The sequence below is a fragment of the Gavia stellata genome, chromosome 5, assembly GCF_030936135.1.
Source record: "Gavia stellata isolate bGavSte3 chromosome 5, bGavSte3.hap2, whole genome shotgun sequence".
Taxonomy (NCBI): Eukaryota; Metazoa; Chordata; class Aves; order Gaviiformes; family Gaviidae; genus Gavia; species Gavia stellata.
The window spans coordinates 56,304,704-56,320,472 of record NC_082598.1 but is presented as its reverse complement, the minus strand read 5'-3'; the positions used below and the strand labels follow the sequence as shown (position 1 = coordinate 56,320,472).

Here is a 15,769-nt window from a genome sequence, read left to right as displayed (position 1 = left end):
CCACAGCGACAGTCCCTTCAGGGAGCCGCTGCGTCTCCCGCCTGGCGCTGAGGAAGGCTGACAGGAATGGCGGCCCCCTCAGAAATCAGGTCGTTCTGCCAGCCAGCCGCTGTTCCTCAGCGTGAGGCGACCAAACGGGACACCCCCCTGCCCGCCGGCTAACAGCGGGAGGCACCCAGGCGCAGCGGGAGCGGCAGCTCCAAGGGCCACCCCGCCACCCAGCGGCGCGCGCGCGGGGGGGGGAGGGCACCTCCAACGGTTTCAACCGCCGGCCTCGGCGCGCGGGGCTCCCTCAGCCCCACCGCTGCCGCTCTCCCAAGGGCCCTGGCTGCAGCGGGCGCCGTTAGCGCGCCGGGACAAACTACTACTCCTCCCCGAGCACGGGGAGAAATCGGACGACAGTGCTAAATCCCGACAGAAAGTCCGCCGCGGGCCCACCCCTTCCGGCACCGCCCCGCCGGGCGACCCAAGCAACGGCGGCCGGTTTGCCTCGGCGACGCTCCGCCCGCGGGCGGCAGCCGTTGCTACGCGACGAGCGGAGCCGACGGCGGCTGAGGGGCGGCTCGGCGTCCCCGGCCCGGCCCGCACCCCCCGGGCCAGGCCATGGCCCAGGCTCCCGCGGAACCCCCGCCCCAGGCTGTCCCGCGGGAAGGGCGGGAGCGCGGCCTCAGGGAGCACTTGTGGCCTGGACACAGCCCCGACAGGCCCGAGGCGTACACTTCCCTCCCGCCTCAGCGGCAGCCGCCTGTTGAGGACTTTGAGCCTGGACGGGACCATTACCAGCCTCAGCAGTCGGAACCGGGACTCCCTTCCTGTGAAAACCAGGGGGTAAGGCAAGGGTCTGACCAGCCACAAGGACTGAGAAAGAGCATCTATCAGCCACAAGCACCCGACCAAGACCCCTACCAAGCACAAGACCAAAGGGCACCACGACAAGCACCATATCAATCACAGACCCCAGTTCAACACCTCTATCATCCACAGGGAGCGGAACAAGCCTCTTACAAGCTACAGGTGCCAGAAATAAACATCAGCCAGAGATACGCGCAGCGACAAGGCTCTCATCAGGCACAGGAGGCAAGGCAAAGCATGTATCCGTCACATGCGCTAGGATTAGACCCTTACCAAACACAGGAACCAAAAAGTGCCTATCAGACACACGCAGTAGGACAAGATCCCTATCAAGCCTATGAACGTGGGCATGGCCCCTATCAGCCACATGAACCAGGTTATGGTCTCTATCAGCCAGGATACAGTCTGTATGATGATCAGATACCCGATCCCAAATCCCGAATGCTGGCAATTCAGAATGCAAAAGCCTATTTACTGAAGAGCAGCACAACGTCTGGCCTGAACTTGTAAGTCTGAAAAAGGGACCCAGTTGAAAGGGGTAGGAAGTATGAGTGGAAAGAAAAGTAGTATTGGTAAAAGGGCAAAGGGTTATGTTAAGAAAGGGAGGCATACCGGGGTGGGGCGGGGGGGTATATATAGAATGGGAGGATATGTTATAAATGCTATGTGACACTTGGGTGTGTCCAACATGTTTCACAATCAAAATTCCTAAGAGAATTTATAGAGTTCAAAGAGAAATTTATTTGATTAACAGCAAGTTTAAATTCAGCTTCAGCTCCTGAGTCAGGTACGGTATATACCAAAAAAGGAAGATGGGACTACTCTGAAGTATATTATAATCAGGCTAGTTTCAAGTCTAATTTCCCATAATGCTCCATAATCCCCTTTCATCTAACTATTCCAACTATTTCTCCAAAGCTTCAGGTGATTAGCTTCTACTTTTGATACTACAAACATAATATTCTAAGACTTTTGTATAGTAGACCAATAATATTTACATTTATATGACAGATATGATCATCTTGCTAATATGCTAACAAAGATCCTGGATGAACAGCCCACAAATGCAGTAGACATAATTGAGAATATCAGCAAGGATGTGAAGTGGGCTCAGTTTCAGAAAAAAATGGACACTCTTCGAGATGAACATGAGATTCTTCCAACATTTGAAGCTGCAGAAAAGCGTAAAGCTTTGTTCCTCAAGGCAAATGGAGAAGGAGATGAAGAACTAGAAGAAGAGATAGTGAGTTATTATCAGAGAAAAATAGGTATCATATACATCAGGGAATGGGTGGGAGGATGGTGGGAAGGGGAAGGAGGAAGGGAGGAAGTTGTGGTGTCCTTTGTAGTATTGCCTCTCACGATCATATAAATAACTGCAGCCACAGTACCATGTACCCTCTTCATAGTTGAGTTGGTCCCATGTCTAGCTGTGAAGAAAACCCATCTGGTTACTTAGTTGGGATTTTTTCCTGTAGTAAATCTAATATCCTGAGCCTTTAAAATCATAGATGTTCCAGAGATGATGAACAGAAAGTAAATTTTACAGTATCTCCCATATGCCAGTTCAGCATGGAATTTTCCATCCAAATTTCTTCTCTTTATCTAAAAGTGACACTTCTTTACCTAAAGTGACCGTAATTCTGGACACCAGTTCGAGAATATTGTGCACAGCTGCTACTGTAAAATAAAGAATTGGGAGTTTTGTGATCCTTCCAGCTCCAGCTGTGGTTCCAGTTTGTCCTTCTCCAACTAAAAAAAAAAAAAATATGGTGGTAATGAAGAACTACTAGAATTGAAAAGCCACTTCTTAAAACAGGGGTTTTTTTCAGTATTCAGTTGCTTATATGCAGAAGCATTTGTACCTAACGAAAAATTAAGAGAATTCTTATAATACCAAGGGAAACTAATCAACAAGATGTTGATTTTCATATGAAGTTACCAGTATATATTCAAATGAATTGCCATTGCAGAATACAAATACTAACAACAGAAGGGATAGTCTTTCATCATTTCCATAGCCGATTACTTATTTTACAGGAACCGTACACAATAGTAAAAATGGAAAAAAGTAGGGTATTTCAGAAAGGAATTTTGACTTTTTCATATTGCTATCTTGCTTTGATATAAGAAACCTGGAAGGGCCAAAGAAATTCCATATGAAAGTAGCACTATTTCTTCCAAATTCCCTACCCTGCTGTGTACAACTTCTAATATCTTTGTCTGTGTGTTATAATCACCTACCCCCATGAAATGAAATAAAGCGAATGCAAATACTTAATGAAATCTTCATTATTGGCCTAGTTCCGCTTCCATGGAAGCCAGCTGGAGTCTTATTATGGACTTTAGTAAAAGCAGGGGCCAGCGTTTTAAAAAACGCAGGGAGCTTTACGCCAAGGTTTTCAAAAGAACAACATTCACTCCAGAGAAATATTGCCGGGCTGGTGTCTAAATATTAAACTATGTATTATATTTTCCCCAAATGCATCTGCCACAAACACAAGGAAATACAATTTGCGGACATCAAGGCCTCTTACACAGCTGACATGCCCTAGCACTGAAGTCCTTTGTAGATCCTGTGTAAGAATTCTGACTTTCCTTATTTTGCAGTAATTAGGAGTTTGAATTTTGAAATCCTGTATTCTAAAAGCTGCAGTTCATCTGTGTTCTCTTCTTTACCCTTAAAGCGGCATTTTTTATTTTTCTAAATGATAGTCTAAGATGTAGTGAATGAATGTCTGCAAAGCACTTGGAAAGAATGAGTGGCACTAAACGAAAGTGAAGTATAATGTTCAGTGGATAACACGTTTAATTTTTTAAATAGATAATTACACTATTCTTCAGCTCTAACTCCAGATCTTCTTTCCCAGGGAGAGACTCCTCTACCTAATGTGATGGAAACAGCCTTTTATTTTGAACAGGCTGGAATTGGCTTGAGCAAAGATGAATCCTATCACATATTCCTTGCCCTTAAAAAACTAATTAGTGTTCAGCCAATCCAGACCTGTCGCTTCTGGGGCAAAATTTTGGGCCTGGAGATGAACTACATTATAGCTGAAGTACAGTACCATGAGGGGGAAGAGGAGGAAGAAACAGAAGAGGAAGAAGTTATTGAGGAAGGAGGGAAAGGCATGGGTGAGGTCGAAGACAAAGATGAGGAGAGAGAAAAAGAAGATGAACCACTGAAGTCCACCTATAAGCCCCCACCTGTCGTCCCAAAAGAAGAAAATGGGACTGGGGCTAATAAATATGTCTACTTTGTCTGTAATGAGCCAGGCAAACCCTGGGTGAAGTTGCCTCCAGTGACACCAGCCCAGATTGTCTGTGCCAGGAAAATCAAGAAGTTCTTCACTGGTAGGCTGGATGCTCCTGTTGTGAGCTTTCCTCCTTTCCCTGGAAATGAGGCCAATTACCTGCGTGCACAGATAGCTCGGATCTCAGCAGGAACCCAGATCTCTCCCATTGGATTTTACCAGTTTGCAGAGGAAGAAGGAGACGAAGAGGAGGAGGGGGAAGGTGGAAGAGATACATATGAAGAAAATCCCGATTTTCAGCCTCTTTCTGTGGCTGAAATGGTGGATTCTCTCGCCACATGGGTACACCATGTACAGAGTATTCTTAAGCAGGTATGTTCTGGCATAGCTCATGTGGGCCTCGGGTACCGTTCACACTGTAGTACTTGCAGGGTTTCAGAATGTAAATGAAATTCCTCACCTGCACGTTTGAACTATTAATCAGAAATAGTATCGGACTGAAATATTTTTCTACAGAAAATATATTTGATATAGTATATAATATATAAATATGTTGCACATATTTACATATAGCATATATTTTTACATATATATATTTAGGAACCTTCTATGTTTAGTACTTTTTTCAATGGTGTGTTCTTCAGTTCAACACCTATCTTTAGCTAACAATATGGAGTTAGGCCTTGATAGATAACAATAATTTCTGGCAATCTTCTATATTAAGTTTTCACTTTTGAAGTCCTTACTTGACAAAAATGTTTTAAACTGTCTTTTCTTGGGTAGGATGCTAAAATGCACATAGCTTATGATTGTATGCTAAATGGAACTTACTTGATGTTCTGGTTTATTTTTTGTTGCTTATTTTCCTCTGTGAAACATGCAAATGAAAAAGCTTGAAACCAAAATACTGTAAACAAAATTGTAGCATAAAATATTTGTGACATCAGGCTACTGCTGGAAAGAGGTATTACTAATTTGATGATCCTTGCTGGATGACTTGCTGGGAAGTCTACCAATTCAAGAATACTAGTGTAAAATAACAGCGAATGGTAGGAAATAAGGTTTAAAATTATTACCAGCAAAAAAACAGTTGCAAAAATAAAATCGATATGCATTAGAATCTTAAGAACATTTTGTTATGTTCCTCTGACTGGCAGCTAAATAACAAGGCAGACTTTAAAAGGAAGGGGAAAAGTCCATAAGCGGTAGCCTCTTAGTTTGCAGTAACTGGTAATCTAGCAAGGATACAAACCAAACTGGCAAGGAACTGCAGACTACAAAATAACAAAAAGCTGATGACAGAGGTATGAGGTTATTCTGAAATAGTAAGCAGGGATGAGGGAGGAATGAGGGATATAGGGAACACTCTGCCAAGAGGATACAATATTCTGCCAACAATATACCAATTATATTTTTCTATTCTTCCCTGCAATTCCTTAACTCTGTATGTGTGTGCCTAAGCCAACTGTTTTAACCGGCCTGCATTCCTTCAGTGATTGTTACATGTATTTATTGGTTTTCCATATTAATTGTAGGGTCGCTGTGTTTGGCTTAATCCTTTTCAAAAATCAGAGGAAGAAGAAGAAGAAGATGAAGAGGAGGAGAAAGCAGAGGAGTCAGATGAACTGCAGCAAGAAATAGGGCCTCCTCTTCTCACTCCACTCTCTGAAGATGAAGGTATTCTTCATGGAATATGAAGTTTTTGATAGAGAGCCACTAGGAATGTTGGCATTTAGGTAGTAAATATTTGAAGTTATAGGACTGACGCTTCATGGAGCAATACAGTTTGGGCCTGTAGGGTAAGCACATTCTTTTACAAAATTGATCAAAAGCAAAATGGTTAACAGCATTGACATTAAAACTGAAATAATTGGGTTTATTCGTTAACAATCTTGTTGAGAATAAAGGAAAAAAATACCTCAGACTTGTCAGGCTACTGGAAGTTCAAGACAGCTCACTACATGAAATACATTCAGCTATTTTTCCATCATCTTTTTAGACAACAAAAAGCATGTGTGCATGTGTGAATAAATAAATATATACACATACACACAAACATAGACACACAAATAAGAATTTAGATCCTGTAGCATATTACTGCAGCAAATCATGGGAATATGGGAACCTGAATATTAGATTACATTGATAGTAAATTATTTTCCTACTCTCCATTCTTTGATCAAGGTGAAATATAACTATGTAATTTATCCCTAAGTGATAACAGTCCTTGACAAAAGAAACAGCGGTGAGTACTACTGAATTTCAGGAGCACATCTTTTCTTTTTTGTATGTGGCTTTATGAGCATTCCTGTGCTACCTACCCATACATCCAAACCACCCGTTTGCATACAGCGCCTACATTTATTGTTTCTGACTTCTGGCTCTTCTAACATGCAACTTATATAACCGTTGCTTGAGTTCTGTGAAAGTCTTGTAGCTCAGTCTTAAATATTTTGTAGAGGCTCGTACGTTGATTTATTCATAGACTGTGTGTCTGGCTGCCTCCAGGAATTCAAAACATCCCTGCGTGGACAGCTTGGCCTTCAACAAACCTGATCCCGCAATACGCTGTTGCAATCCTCCAGTCTAACCGATGGCCCGGAGCGTACGCCTTTGCATCTGGCAAGTGAGTTGCTAGTCGACATAGTTACAACACAGACTGTATATGCTAAACACAGATACCTGCCTAATGCAGCCAAAGTTGCTTTATTATTAATTCATTATATTGATTCATTAATTCTAACTATTCCAGAGACTGATGGAGAAGGGCGCTTAAATGTGCACGTCAACAGTAAATACATTTTCAAGAATGAAAATGAATAATCATTGGAAAGGCTAGTATAAAGTTAATGGATGTAAATGTCCAGTTAGTATTTGGGCACAGCCCTTGACTGAAAACCTGTCTTCTTGAGTCTGTGGTACTTTTTACAAAAATAGCTACATTCTGTAATGTTCATTCATTTCCACTACACATGGTACAGTCTTATGTGCTTATAAATGGGCACTGGAGTTGGTGTCGGGAACGGCGCTACGTTACCAATGTGAAGTTGGAGTCGTATTGCAATGCAGTGCAGTGACAGAGTACAGCCTTCATCATTTCAGCATTTGGAGATTTTTGAGTGGAAGATATATTAAACAACAGTTATAGCGGTTAAAAAGAGGTGCTGTCTTTTAAATACTTCTGTTATAGGGTACCTGCACTACAGTGACTTTCTGTACAGCAGAGCAAGGAAACCTGACAGTATCTCCACTGACGTTTTGTGAATGTGTGATCTTTCACTTTTCTTCCTCAGGAAATTTGATAACATTTACTTTGGCTGGGGTCACAAATACAGTCCAGAGAACCACACTCCCGCACTGCCTCCGCCAGTGCAAGCAGAATACCCCAGCGGGCCAGAAATCGCCGAGACAAGAGACCCCACCCTGGAAGAGGAACTGGCTTTCAAGGCTGCCAGGGAAGAAGCCTTAGCTGCAGCTGAGGAAGGGGAAGAGGAAGATGAGGAAGACGTTGTTGAGGATGATGAAGAGGAGGAAGATGATTAAAATACAGCAGGAAACATATTTTTACTTTAAAAGTTTAAACATGACTAGTATTTTTATATATTAGTCATTAATTAGTTGCCTTTAAAGGAAATGCAGTTGGAGCATGCCTTCTTTTTTGATTTCTATAGGCTCTTCCTCGCAGCTACCTTCCCCTCCTTCCCTGCCCCCCAAGCCCACCCGCGCTGGCGTGAAGACTGCATTGCTTTCACTGGAAGATCACACAATAAACCAGCCTTTTTTTAGAACAGTAGGCAAACATTGTCTGTTTCCTAAAATAATACCACGTTGAACTAACTTAACTACCACCCACCAAACCTTCACGTGGTTTTTCTAACCCCCACTTCAATACCTATATAAATTTTTCTTAAACCAAAAAAATAAACATCATTACATCGCAATGTCACTGCTATGTGTGAAAGCATAGTAGTTAAATTCAGCAGACACCTTAAGAAGCCACCTGCCGACCGCCGCCTTCCCGCAGCCGGCCGCTGCCCTCCGCAGGCCGCCACGCCCACGACGCCGCAGCGCTGGCCGGCACCATCGCAGGACTCCCGACAGACAGGGGTGTGTCGCGGGGCCGCTCAGGGGCTGTTCACCCATCTACCTCACTACGCAGTCCCTGCTTTCCCCCCCCCCCCATCAGCAGTTGGCGAGTGGTACGCTCCGCCGTGGCGTCTGCGCTGCGCGGGCCAATAGGAAGCGGGCTCGGGAGAAGTTCAAACGCCGGTGGCGGTTGGGTCGCTGCGTTGCTGGCCTGAGTGCGGGCGGCCGAGGAAGGAGCGGAGGGTTTTCCTGTCACAGGTGGCGCGTGCTCGGGAGCGCGGCCTCGTGCCCAACGGCCGCGGGGATGGCGGACGAGGGAGCCGTGACGGTCTGCGTGCGTGTGCGGCCGCTCATCGCCAGGTGAGGCTCCGTCCGGGCCGGAGGGCCGCACCCGAGCCCCCGGCCTGAGGGGAGGCTGCAGTGCTGCCCGCGGCCTCGGGGTCCCTCGGCTTCCCTGGGTGTTGCTGTGACCCCCTCACCTTCAGGTGGGCCCTCGGGAGCGCCGCTACCGCCCTACGAAGAGGGGGAGGCGGGGGCATAAGTGCGGCGTCCGTCCCTGTGGAGGAAGGAGAGAGCCGGAACAAACAGGGCTGGCGAGCGCCTGAGGGAGAGAGGTGCTCGCGGTAAGGGGGTAGACCCGCGTTAGAGGCGCAGAGTCCTAACCTAATAAGGTTAACGGAATATCTCTTCTTTTAGAGAAAATGCTCTAGAAGATAAAGTGTCACTCCACTGGAAAAGTGAAAATAATACTATTTCCGAAGTGAATGGTACAAAAGTATTCAATTATGGTAAGAATATGGAAGCGATTATATTATTTTGATGCTTACATGAACCTTCATTACTGTACTACTTGAATGTATGCTAACATCAATGACCTCAGCTTTTTGCAACGTCCCGAACTTTTTTTCCAACATCATAATTTTGAAGGAGTGCCATTGAGGCACACAGGATTTCAGTTTTAGTCTGTACCAGGAATGTGCTTTTGAAGTCAGCTTCCTGATGGACGTTGCTTTCTCTGTTCTGTCTCATGCTGTAGAGTGGTTTTGGAACATGAGCTGGATGCTTTTCATATGAATTCCAGTTACAGATGGACTAGACTAGGGCTACTCCAGAGCATTTAGGGAGAAGGGGATGGGGGAACCCAAACCCAAAACTGAGAAGTGCCTAGTGTGGATGTTAGATCCTCGCTTTGAATCTCTTCCTACTGATCCAGTCTACTTGCTTATATGAATGTAGCCACTACAAAGATTTTTTTCCCAAATTATAGATTCAGTAAAAGCATGCTCCAAGCTAGGAGTTTAACAAGTAGCCTGTTTTGTCAGGCTTACAATCCTCATGGATAAACTAGCCATCACTGCTTTTAGGATTAAATGAGATAACTATTTAACTGTGTCCATCATTCTTAGGTTTTTTTGACTTGTCTGTTGTCTGTTCATCATATCTTTCTTGGTTTTGGGTTTAATATTTCTTTTTTTAAAAAAAAAGCCTGTGTTAGTAGTGTCACAATTACATTTTACGTTTGGATTATCCTAGAAATAATGTGATGCCCATTTATTGGATTTGAAGTCAGCAATACTGAGTAAGATGACAGCTTGCTGTTGAGTTGCAATACAATGGATTTACATGCTTTATTTCAATTTTTTTTTAAGATCGTGTCTTTCACTCAAGTGACAACACTCAGCAGTTATATGAAGGTGTAGCTGTTCCAATTATACAGTCAGTCGTGCATGGCTATAATGGTAAGTTTTAAAACTGTGTTTAAATCCTCTTTGTAATGTATTTCCTAAGTAATGAGTAAAATCTAACCATCTTTCTAGGCACAATTTTTGCTTATGGACAGACTGCTTCAGGGAAGACATACACAATGATGGGAAATGAAGATTCTGTGGGCATTATCCCTAAGGCAATTCAACATGTTTTCAAAATTATTTGTGAGGTGAGCAATTCCATTAAACTGAAGTGACTGAAAGCACTAGTAATATTTGTGATCGTTACAGAAAAATTAATCTTAGTATCAAGTAGTTTATGAAGGAAATTAGTTTATATTGGACCATATGTTGCAGTTGCTTTGCTAGCCTTACAAAGATGAGTAGGTTTAAAAAAAAAGATAACAGGACTCTATTAATTGGAATCAAATCAGAACAAAACTGAGGAGGGGGTGTTAAACTTAAAAATATACTATACCTTGATTACAAGTATCAATAGATGCTCACTCACTAATGTGGTAGATAAGGTAATGTGAAGCTTTGTGTTCTTTATTCTGCTATTTTAAAAAATTAACAGTATTAAAGACTTTTTTTTTAGTGGGAAGAATATGACACTAAATTTACTTATTTCAGGCTTTCAAAAGAATCATAGGCTAATTGCTCAATGTTAATAGGAAGTAAGGAGAAGGTGTAAGTTAAAACAGTGATTTCCAAAACATCATCTGCAGAGCACTTGCTTCTGCCTTGAGGATTTCAGGTAATCGTTATCAGTTATGTGAAATGGTCACTGCTCCTTTGAGGAGGTCCAGAGTACATTTGGGGCTCTATAAGAGTAACTAAAGCCAAGAAAACTTCCCATGGTGCTGTAGTCCTTGAGTCCATTGTGCAGCCTTTCCTCACCCCAGTATTCTGTACCAGGGAGGCAGGAGAAGTAGCAGCAGCAGCAAAGTAAATCTAAGCAAGCAGAGAGAAGACTAGGTACACAGAGAGGAAAGAGCCTAAGCAGGAGGAAATTAGATATGGAAGGGGCATTTAAATGGGGTGACTGTTGTCACGCTTCTGTAGGGCAGTTATCTTAACTTTCCTAACCTACTAAAAGTGATATACCATTAATGCAGCTGGAAGGAGGTGCGATAGAAGAAAAATGATTCTGTACTGGTAGATGCTAATGTGCAAAGAAGATGGGGGGGGGGGGGGAGGGGGAGAAATATGTGGAACAATATCCAAACACACACCTTTGAGTTCAGAATACTTGCATTAAAAGGTGTTCATTGATTAGCCTGTTCTTTTTTCTTTTTTTTTTGTTTGAACATTAGATTCCAGATAGAGAATTCTTGCTAAGGGTTTCTTACATGGAAATCTACAATGAAACCATTACAGATTTGCTTTGTGATATCAGGAAAAAGAAGCCTCTGGGAATTCGTGAGGATGTTAATGTAAGTGGATGTTGTATAGTGTAAGTATTGTATCTGCCTGGAGTAAAAGAAAAAGTTAAAAAAAAAAGCAGCTTTCAGAGGCATCTAGCTGAAAACTTTCCTGTGCCAAATCGTGTAATTGTTGTCTTCAGAGTTACCAGGAGGACACTTGATGTAGTAGAATAACAACAGTGAAGTTGGGCTTGCTGTTGCTTGTTTGTCTAGCTAATAAAACTTGTACAAACATGGTATTAAGCCTCTAGCTCAATGTGTTAGTCTTCAGCAGATACAGAGTTACTTTAATACCATCTTCATGTTATCTACAAAGTAGATACATATTTTCTTGTTCTACTGTAACCATGAGACTAGAACTATTCAGTAAGATGATCAGTAGGGAAAAAATAAATCTATATTAATGCTATCTTCAGTTGCTTTAAGTTTTGTAGCAACTAATAAAAATTGGTGGTTTGTTTGTTTTTTTTCTTTCAATGCCCTAAATGATCAATGCTTTTGAAATTTGGGAAGAAGGGAGACTTATCAGTTGTATGATTATGGCCTTATAACATTTACTGAGAAGTACACTCCCAGATTCCCTCAGAAAATGTCCAGAAGGATATTTCCCTTACCAGTTTTATTTTTAGGAAACCTTCTATATCTCTGTTTGATTCTTGTGCCTTTAGGCTACAGTTCTGATAAAGGTCTAAACTTTCCCCATTCCTTGTATTCAGAGTAAAAAGGCTGATGGCTGCTTCCTTTTAAGAAGGAAGCAAACTGGAATGAGTACCATAATAATTGCTGGTAATGTTAACTTAGTGTATTGAAGTGAGTTTTAGAGTTTAGTAAAATTTATTACTGTTTTTATTCTTAAGAGAAATACGTACGTAGAAGATCTGATTGAAGAGGTGGTGGTTGCCCCAGAACAAGTTATGGAATGGATCAGAAAAGGAGAAAGTAAGTTGTTTCCAATGTCAGCTGCTATCTTAGAAAAGCATTGATGAGTTGGATATATCTAGAATTGTGGGGTATCTCTTCGAGATTATATTCAGGAATCAATACTTTTCAGATAGTTTTAAAATTGTATTTTTTGTCTGTTGTCTCCAGTTTATCAGAATATAAGCAGAAGTATTCTAATATTGCTTTTTGACAGAAAATCGCCATTATGGAGAAACAAAAATGAACGAACACAGCAGCCGCTCTCACACTATCTTCAGAATGGTAAAAACTATTTCACTATTAGGAGGGTTTTTATTATTTGCGAAGTGACAAAAACTTTGTTGCACCCTCTTCTAGATCATTGAAAGCAGAGAAAGAAGTGACCCTGCAAATGCAAACTGTGATGGAGCAGTGATGGTATCCCATTTGGTAAGCTGTACTCTAAGAAGTTATTAAATAGGCATTTAAGTAGAGAATTTACTATTACTGCTTGTTTGAGAGAACAATGTTACTTTATAATGAGACTATAAGCATGCTTTGTTGTTAACTTCTATCAGATATTTCTTAAGCAGAAATCATGTTTCTGATCATCCGTGTGGAGGGAAACTCCTGGAGTGTTATCTAGAGGCTATCTTCCCACCAAAGGGAATTCTGACATGGGAATAGTTCCTAGTCAATACATGCTGGACTGGGGAGTGTTATGCCCTTCCCAGGAGTGTAAGGGACTATTGTCAGAGTGCTCTTGCATTTTGTTAAACACAGCTTCCCCTATTGAGAAGTTTCTGACCCCTACACACAGTTCCTGCTGCTAACAAGCCCTGTGAAATAACTTCTAAAGTAGGTAACCTTAAGGCTTCTCTTATCGTCAAATTTAGTTGTTGTTAAAAAAACATGTAGCTTATAGCTGCAATGGCCAGAAGATGCATTTTTTGTTAAAGTAACCCCACTTAATGTGTCTTTGTATTACTAGTATATGAAATATCCTAAGCTGGGGGGAATACACTGCTGATCTCTAGGAGTGTTTTGGTTTCTGAAGCCTTCTCTATACAGCCTTTCCTTGATTCTCAGAATACAATCCAAATCAACTTGGAGTAATGAGATCAATATGAAAGCATTTGAGCTTGCTAAAATCTGCATGAGCGCTCTTAGTCAGAATTGGGAATAGCATTAAGCTAATTGCATTGTGGAAAAAGCTTTCTGTTCTGGCTTCATGTGAAGAAGCTCTGGGATCTGAATGTAAACACTGCTCATGCAGTATCTGAGCAATCTACTGCCCTTTTTCTTTTTCTCACCATAGGTTGTGGGATCTACTCGTATACCACCCCCCACCCTCTGCCCTGTCTCTCTGTTCCAACTGACTTTATAGTAACCTCTACTAACAGGGGAGATAAGTGGGGTTTTTGGCTTTTTTGGTCTGTTGCTGCTTGGTGGAGTTTGTACAGGTTTTTACCCTTCTGAAACATAAATTAATTAAAGTGAGACCTACTTGCTCAGGCTAATCATTATAGGATGCTACGAAGTTCTAGTTGACTTTGAACCAGATTGAGTGAGGCTTTTCCTCTGGTATTTAATTTCTACCTTTCCTTATCCCCACAATGACAGGCAAGGAGAGACATACAGCTGATTCAGGGCAGGGTGCTAGATAATCTCATCTAGGCTCTTTCCCATGAAAGACTGGACCAGATAATCTGTGTTTCTATGAAGCTTCCTATCGCTTGAATCTGTAGTTAACACTTCTGTATTGAAAAACTATGTTTATCTTTTTGTTACTGGGGGTAGGGAGAATTACACTGCAAGTTTGAAATACTGTTCAGGATGGTATTAACAGAGTTAATACAAACTTATTCCATGTCCTTATGTACCTTGAAAGTATTGGTTGGTATGTGTGTAGCAGCTATGGATTACTTCCAATAATGACAGACCTCTTGCTTTTTTCTAACCATAACTGTAGTTTAAGAAATTCTTAGCAGAGATTTAGAATTAAGAGGATCTAAAACTAAATTACCTCAGAACTAACCTGTGAAATATTTAATGAATTTGCAGAACTTGGTAGATCTGGCAGGCAGTGAAAGAGCTAGTCAAACAGGATCTGAAGGTGAGTATTAAATGAGGCTCTCCTGATGACCACTTCTGTTAATCAACCCTTATAAGAGACTATGATAGAAAGGAAATTATTTGATCTATGTACTATTGTGTTACTTATTGTTTATAAACAATCTCCTTTCCCCTTGGTAGGGCAGGATCTACTTGGGAAAATACTGAAAATGCTCTAAAGTGCAAACAATTAGGTAGTAATATGGCTTTTCTAGAATAGCGGGTCCAGCAGCCGTCATGCACTGAACCAATAGAATGTAGATGAATCAGTAAAGATTCACCTGTAGTAAAGAAATCATTAGAAGCTTCTAGGGACTCATATGTAAAGGTGAAGAGTGAATAGATGTCTCGCTCTTCAGCTAAGAGCAAGCTTGATTGTTAACAATGACAGTATGAAGCTGCAGAAAAATGCTTTTATCATAAAAAAAAGTGATCTGAGAGGAACACAAGTTAATATTCTCTCTTACAGCTTTTGGGTTAGTTATTCCTTGTGTCTAAGGCTGGTTTAGTATACTTACACAGGTAAATATGGACATTTGCAAAATTTAAACAGGAAACAAAGTTATTTTGTCCCCAGCTGCTTACTATGTAATGATTATTAATGTTTATTTGTGATGAATTACTATCGTATTTTGATGCATTTCAGCTACTATAAAGGGTTTGATACTGGCTGCTGATGGGTCATAGTGGATTGTGGCACTTGAGAAATATTTAACTTTTGGATAATCCCTCTGAGCATAACATAGCGCAAAAGGCTGGACAGGTTGAAAATGTATATAATGTTGTTTTAAATTTAAAAAAAATAAATAAAAAACCTACTGTGTGATACCTAGGTGTCCGACTGAAAGAAGGCTGCAATATAAACCGGAGCTTGTTCATTCTGGGTCAAGTTATCAAAAAACTTTGTGATGATCCTTCTGGGTAAGCACTTGTGTTTCATATACCTGTTTTCAGAGAACTCACTAATAAACTAAGAAATTAAAATCCTTTTATATATAAATCTTTTTTATGTAGGTAACTGTTTCAAATAATCTATTACCTCTAGAAAATATATTTACTGTGTTTTTTCTATACAAAAATATGAATTCTTTCTTTTTTCTTCCCTCTTTTTCATCAGCTTCATAAATTACAGAGACAGCAAGCTGACTCGAATTCTGCAGAACTCCCTTGGAGGAAATGCTAAGACGGTTATTATTTGTACAATTACTCCTGTTTCTTTTGATGAAACACTCAGTACTCTTCAGGTAAAACTTCTCACCTGTTTTCAAGCATTATTCTGACTCAAGGCTTCATTGTAGACAGGTTGGAGGAGTGGAAAATGTAAAATGTCGTCTGCTGGATCTGTAGTAACTAGAAACTTCTAAAGGTCCTCTGAGGAGTTGAAATATTTGGTTTGTACACAGCATCTTTTCCCAGTCGTCGTCATGTA

General features: G+C 41.4%; 2 protein-coding genes across 2 annotated transcripts in view; both read left to right on the top strand.

Moving 5' to 3' along the window:
* The first annotated feature begins 603 nt into the window (after positions 1 to 603).
* LOC104258389 (radial spoke head protein 6 homolog A-like) lies at positions 604 to 7,649 on the top strand. Its single transcript, XM_009813481.2, has 6 exons — positions 604 to 1,358; positions 1,864 to 2,095; positions 3,723 to 4,478; positions 5,642 to 5,783; positions 6,615 to 6,732; positions 7,400 to 7,649. The coding sequence occupies exons 1-6, from the start codon at positions 604 to 606 to the stop codon at positions 7,647 to 7,649; spliced, it is 2,253 nt and encodes a 750-aa protein (XP_009811783.2).
* An 847-nt stretch (positions 7,650 to 8,496) lies between these two features.
* CENPE (centromere protein E) overlaps positions 8,497 to 15,769 on the top strand; it is a 37,355-nt gene continuing 30,082 nt past the window's right edge. The window contains exons 1-11 of the mRNA XM_059817734.1: positions 8,497 to 8,552; positions 8,889 to 8,980; positions 9,842 to 9,931; positions 10,010 to 10,128; positions 11,215 to 11,334; positions 12,183 to 12,264; positions 12,461 to 12,528; positions 12,604 to 12,675; positions 14,290 to 14,341; positions 15,174 to 15,261; positions 15,458 to 15,584. Of these exons, the coding sequence (XP_059673717.1) occupies positions 8,497 to 8,552; positions 8,889 to 8,980; positions 9,842 to 9,931; positions 10,010 to 10,128; positions 11,215 to 11,334; positions 12,183 to 12,264; positions 12,461 to 12,528; positions 12,604 to 12,675; positions 14,290 to 14,341; positions 15,174 to 15,261; positions 15,458 to 15,584 (966 nt within the window). The remainder of the gene's footprint in view (positions 8,553 to 8,888; positions 8,981 to 9,841; positions 9,932 to 10,009; positions 10,129 to 11,214; positions 11,335 to 12,182; positions 12,265 to 12,460; positions 12,529 to 12,603; positions 12,676 to 14,289; positions 14,342 to 15,173; positions 15,262 to 15,457; positions 15,585 to 15,769) is intronic.

Excerpts from the sequence above, each read along its gene's own strand:
- LOC104258389 (XM_009813481.2), top strand. The coding sequence starts at position 604 with ATGGCCCAGGCTCCCGCGGAACCCCCGCCCCAGGCTGTCCCGCGGGAA. Across the intron at positions 1,359-1,863 it reads ACAACGTCTGGCCTGAACTT|ATATGATCATCTTGCTAATA; the intron begins GTAAGTCTGAAA and ends TTTATATGACAG. Across the intron at positions 6,733-7,399 it reads TACGCCTTTGCATCTGGCAA|GAAATTTGATAACATTTACT; the intron begins GTGAGTTGCTAG and ends TTTCTTCCTCAG.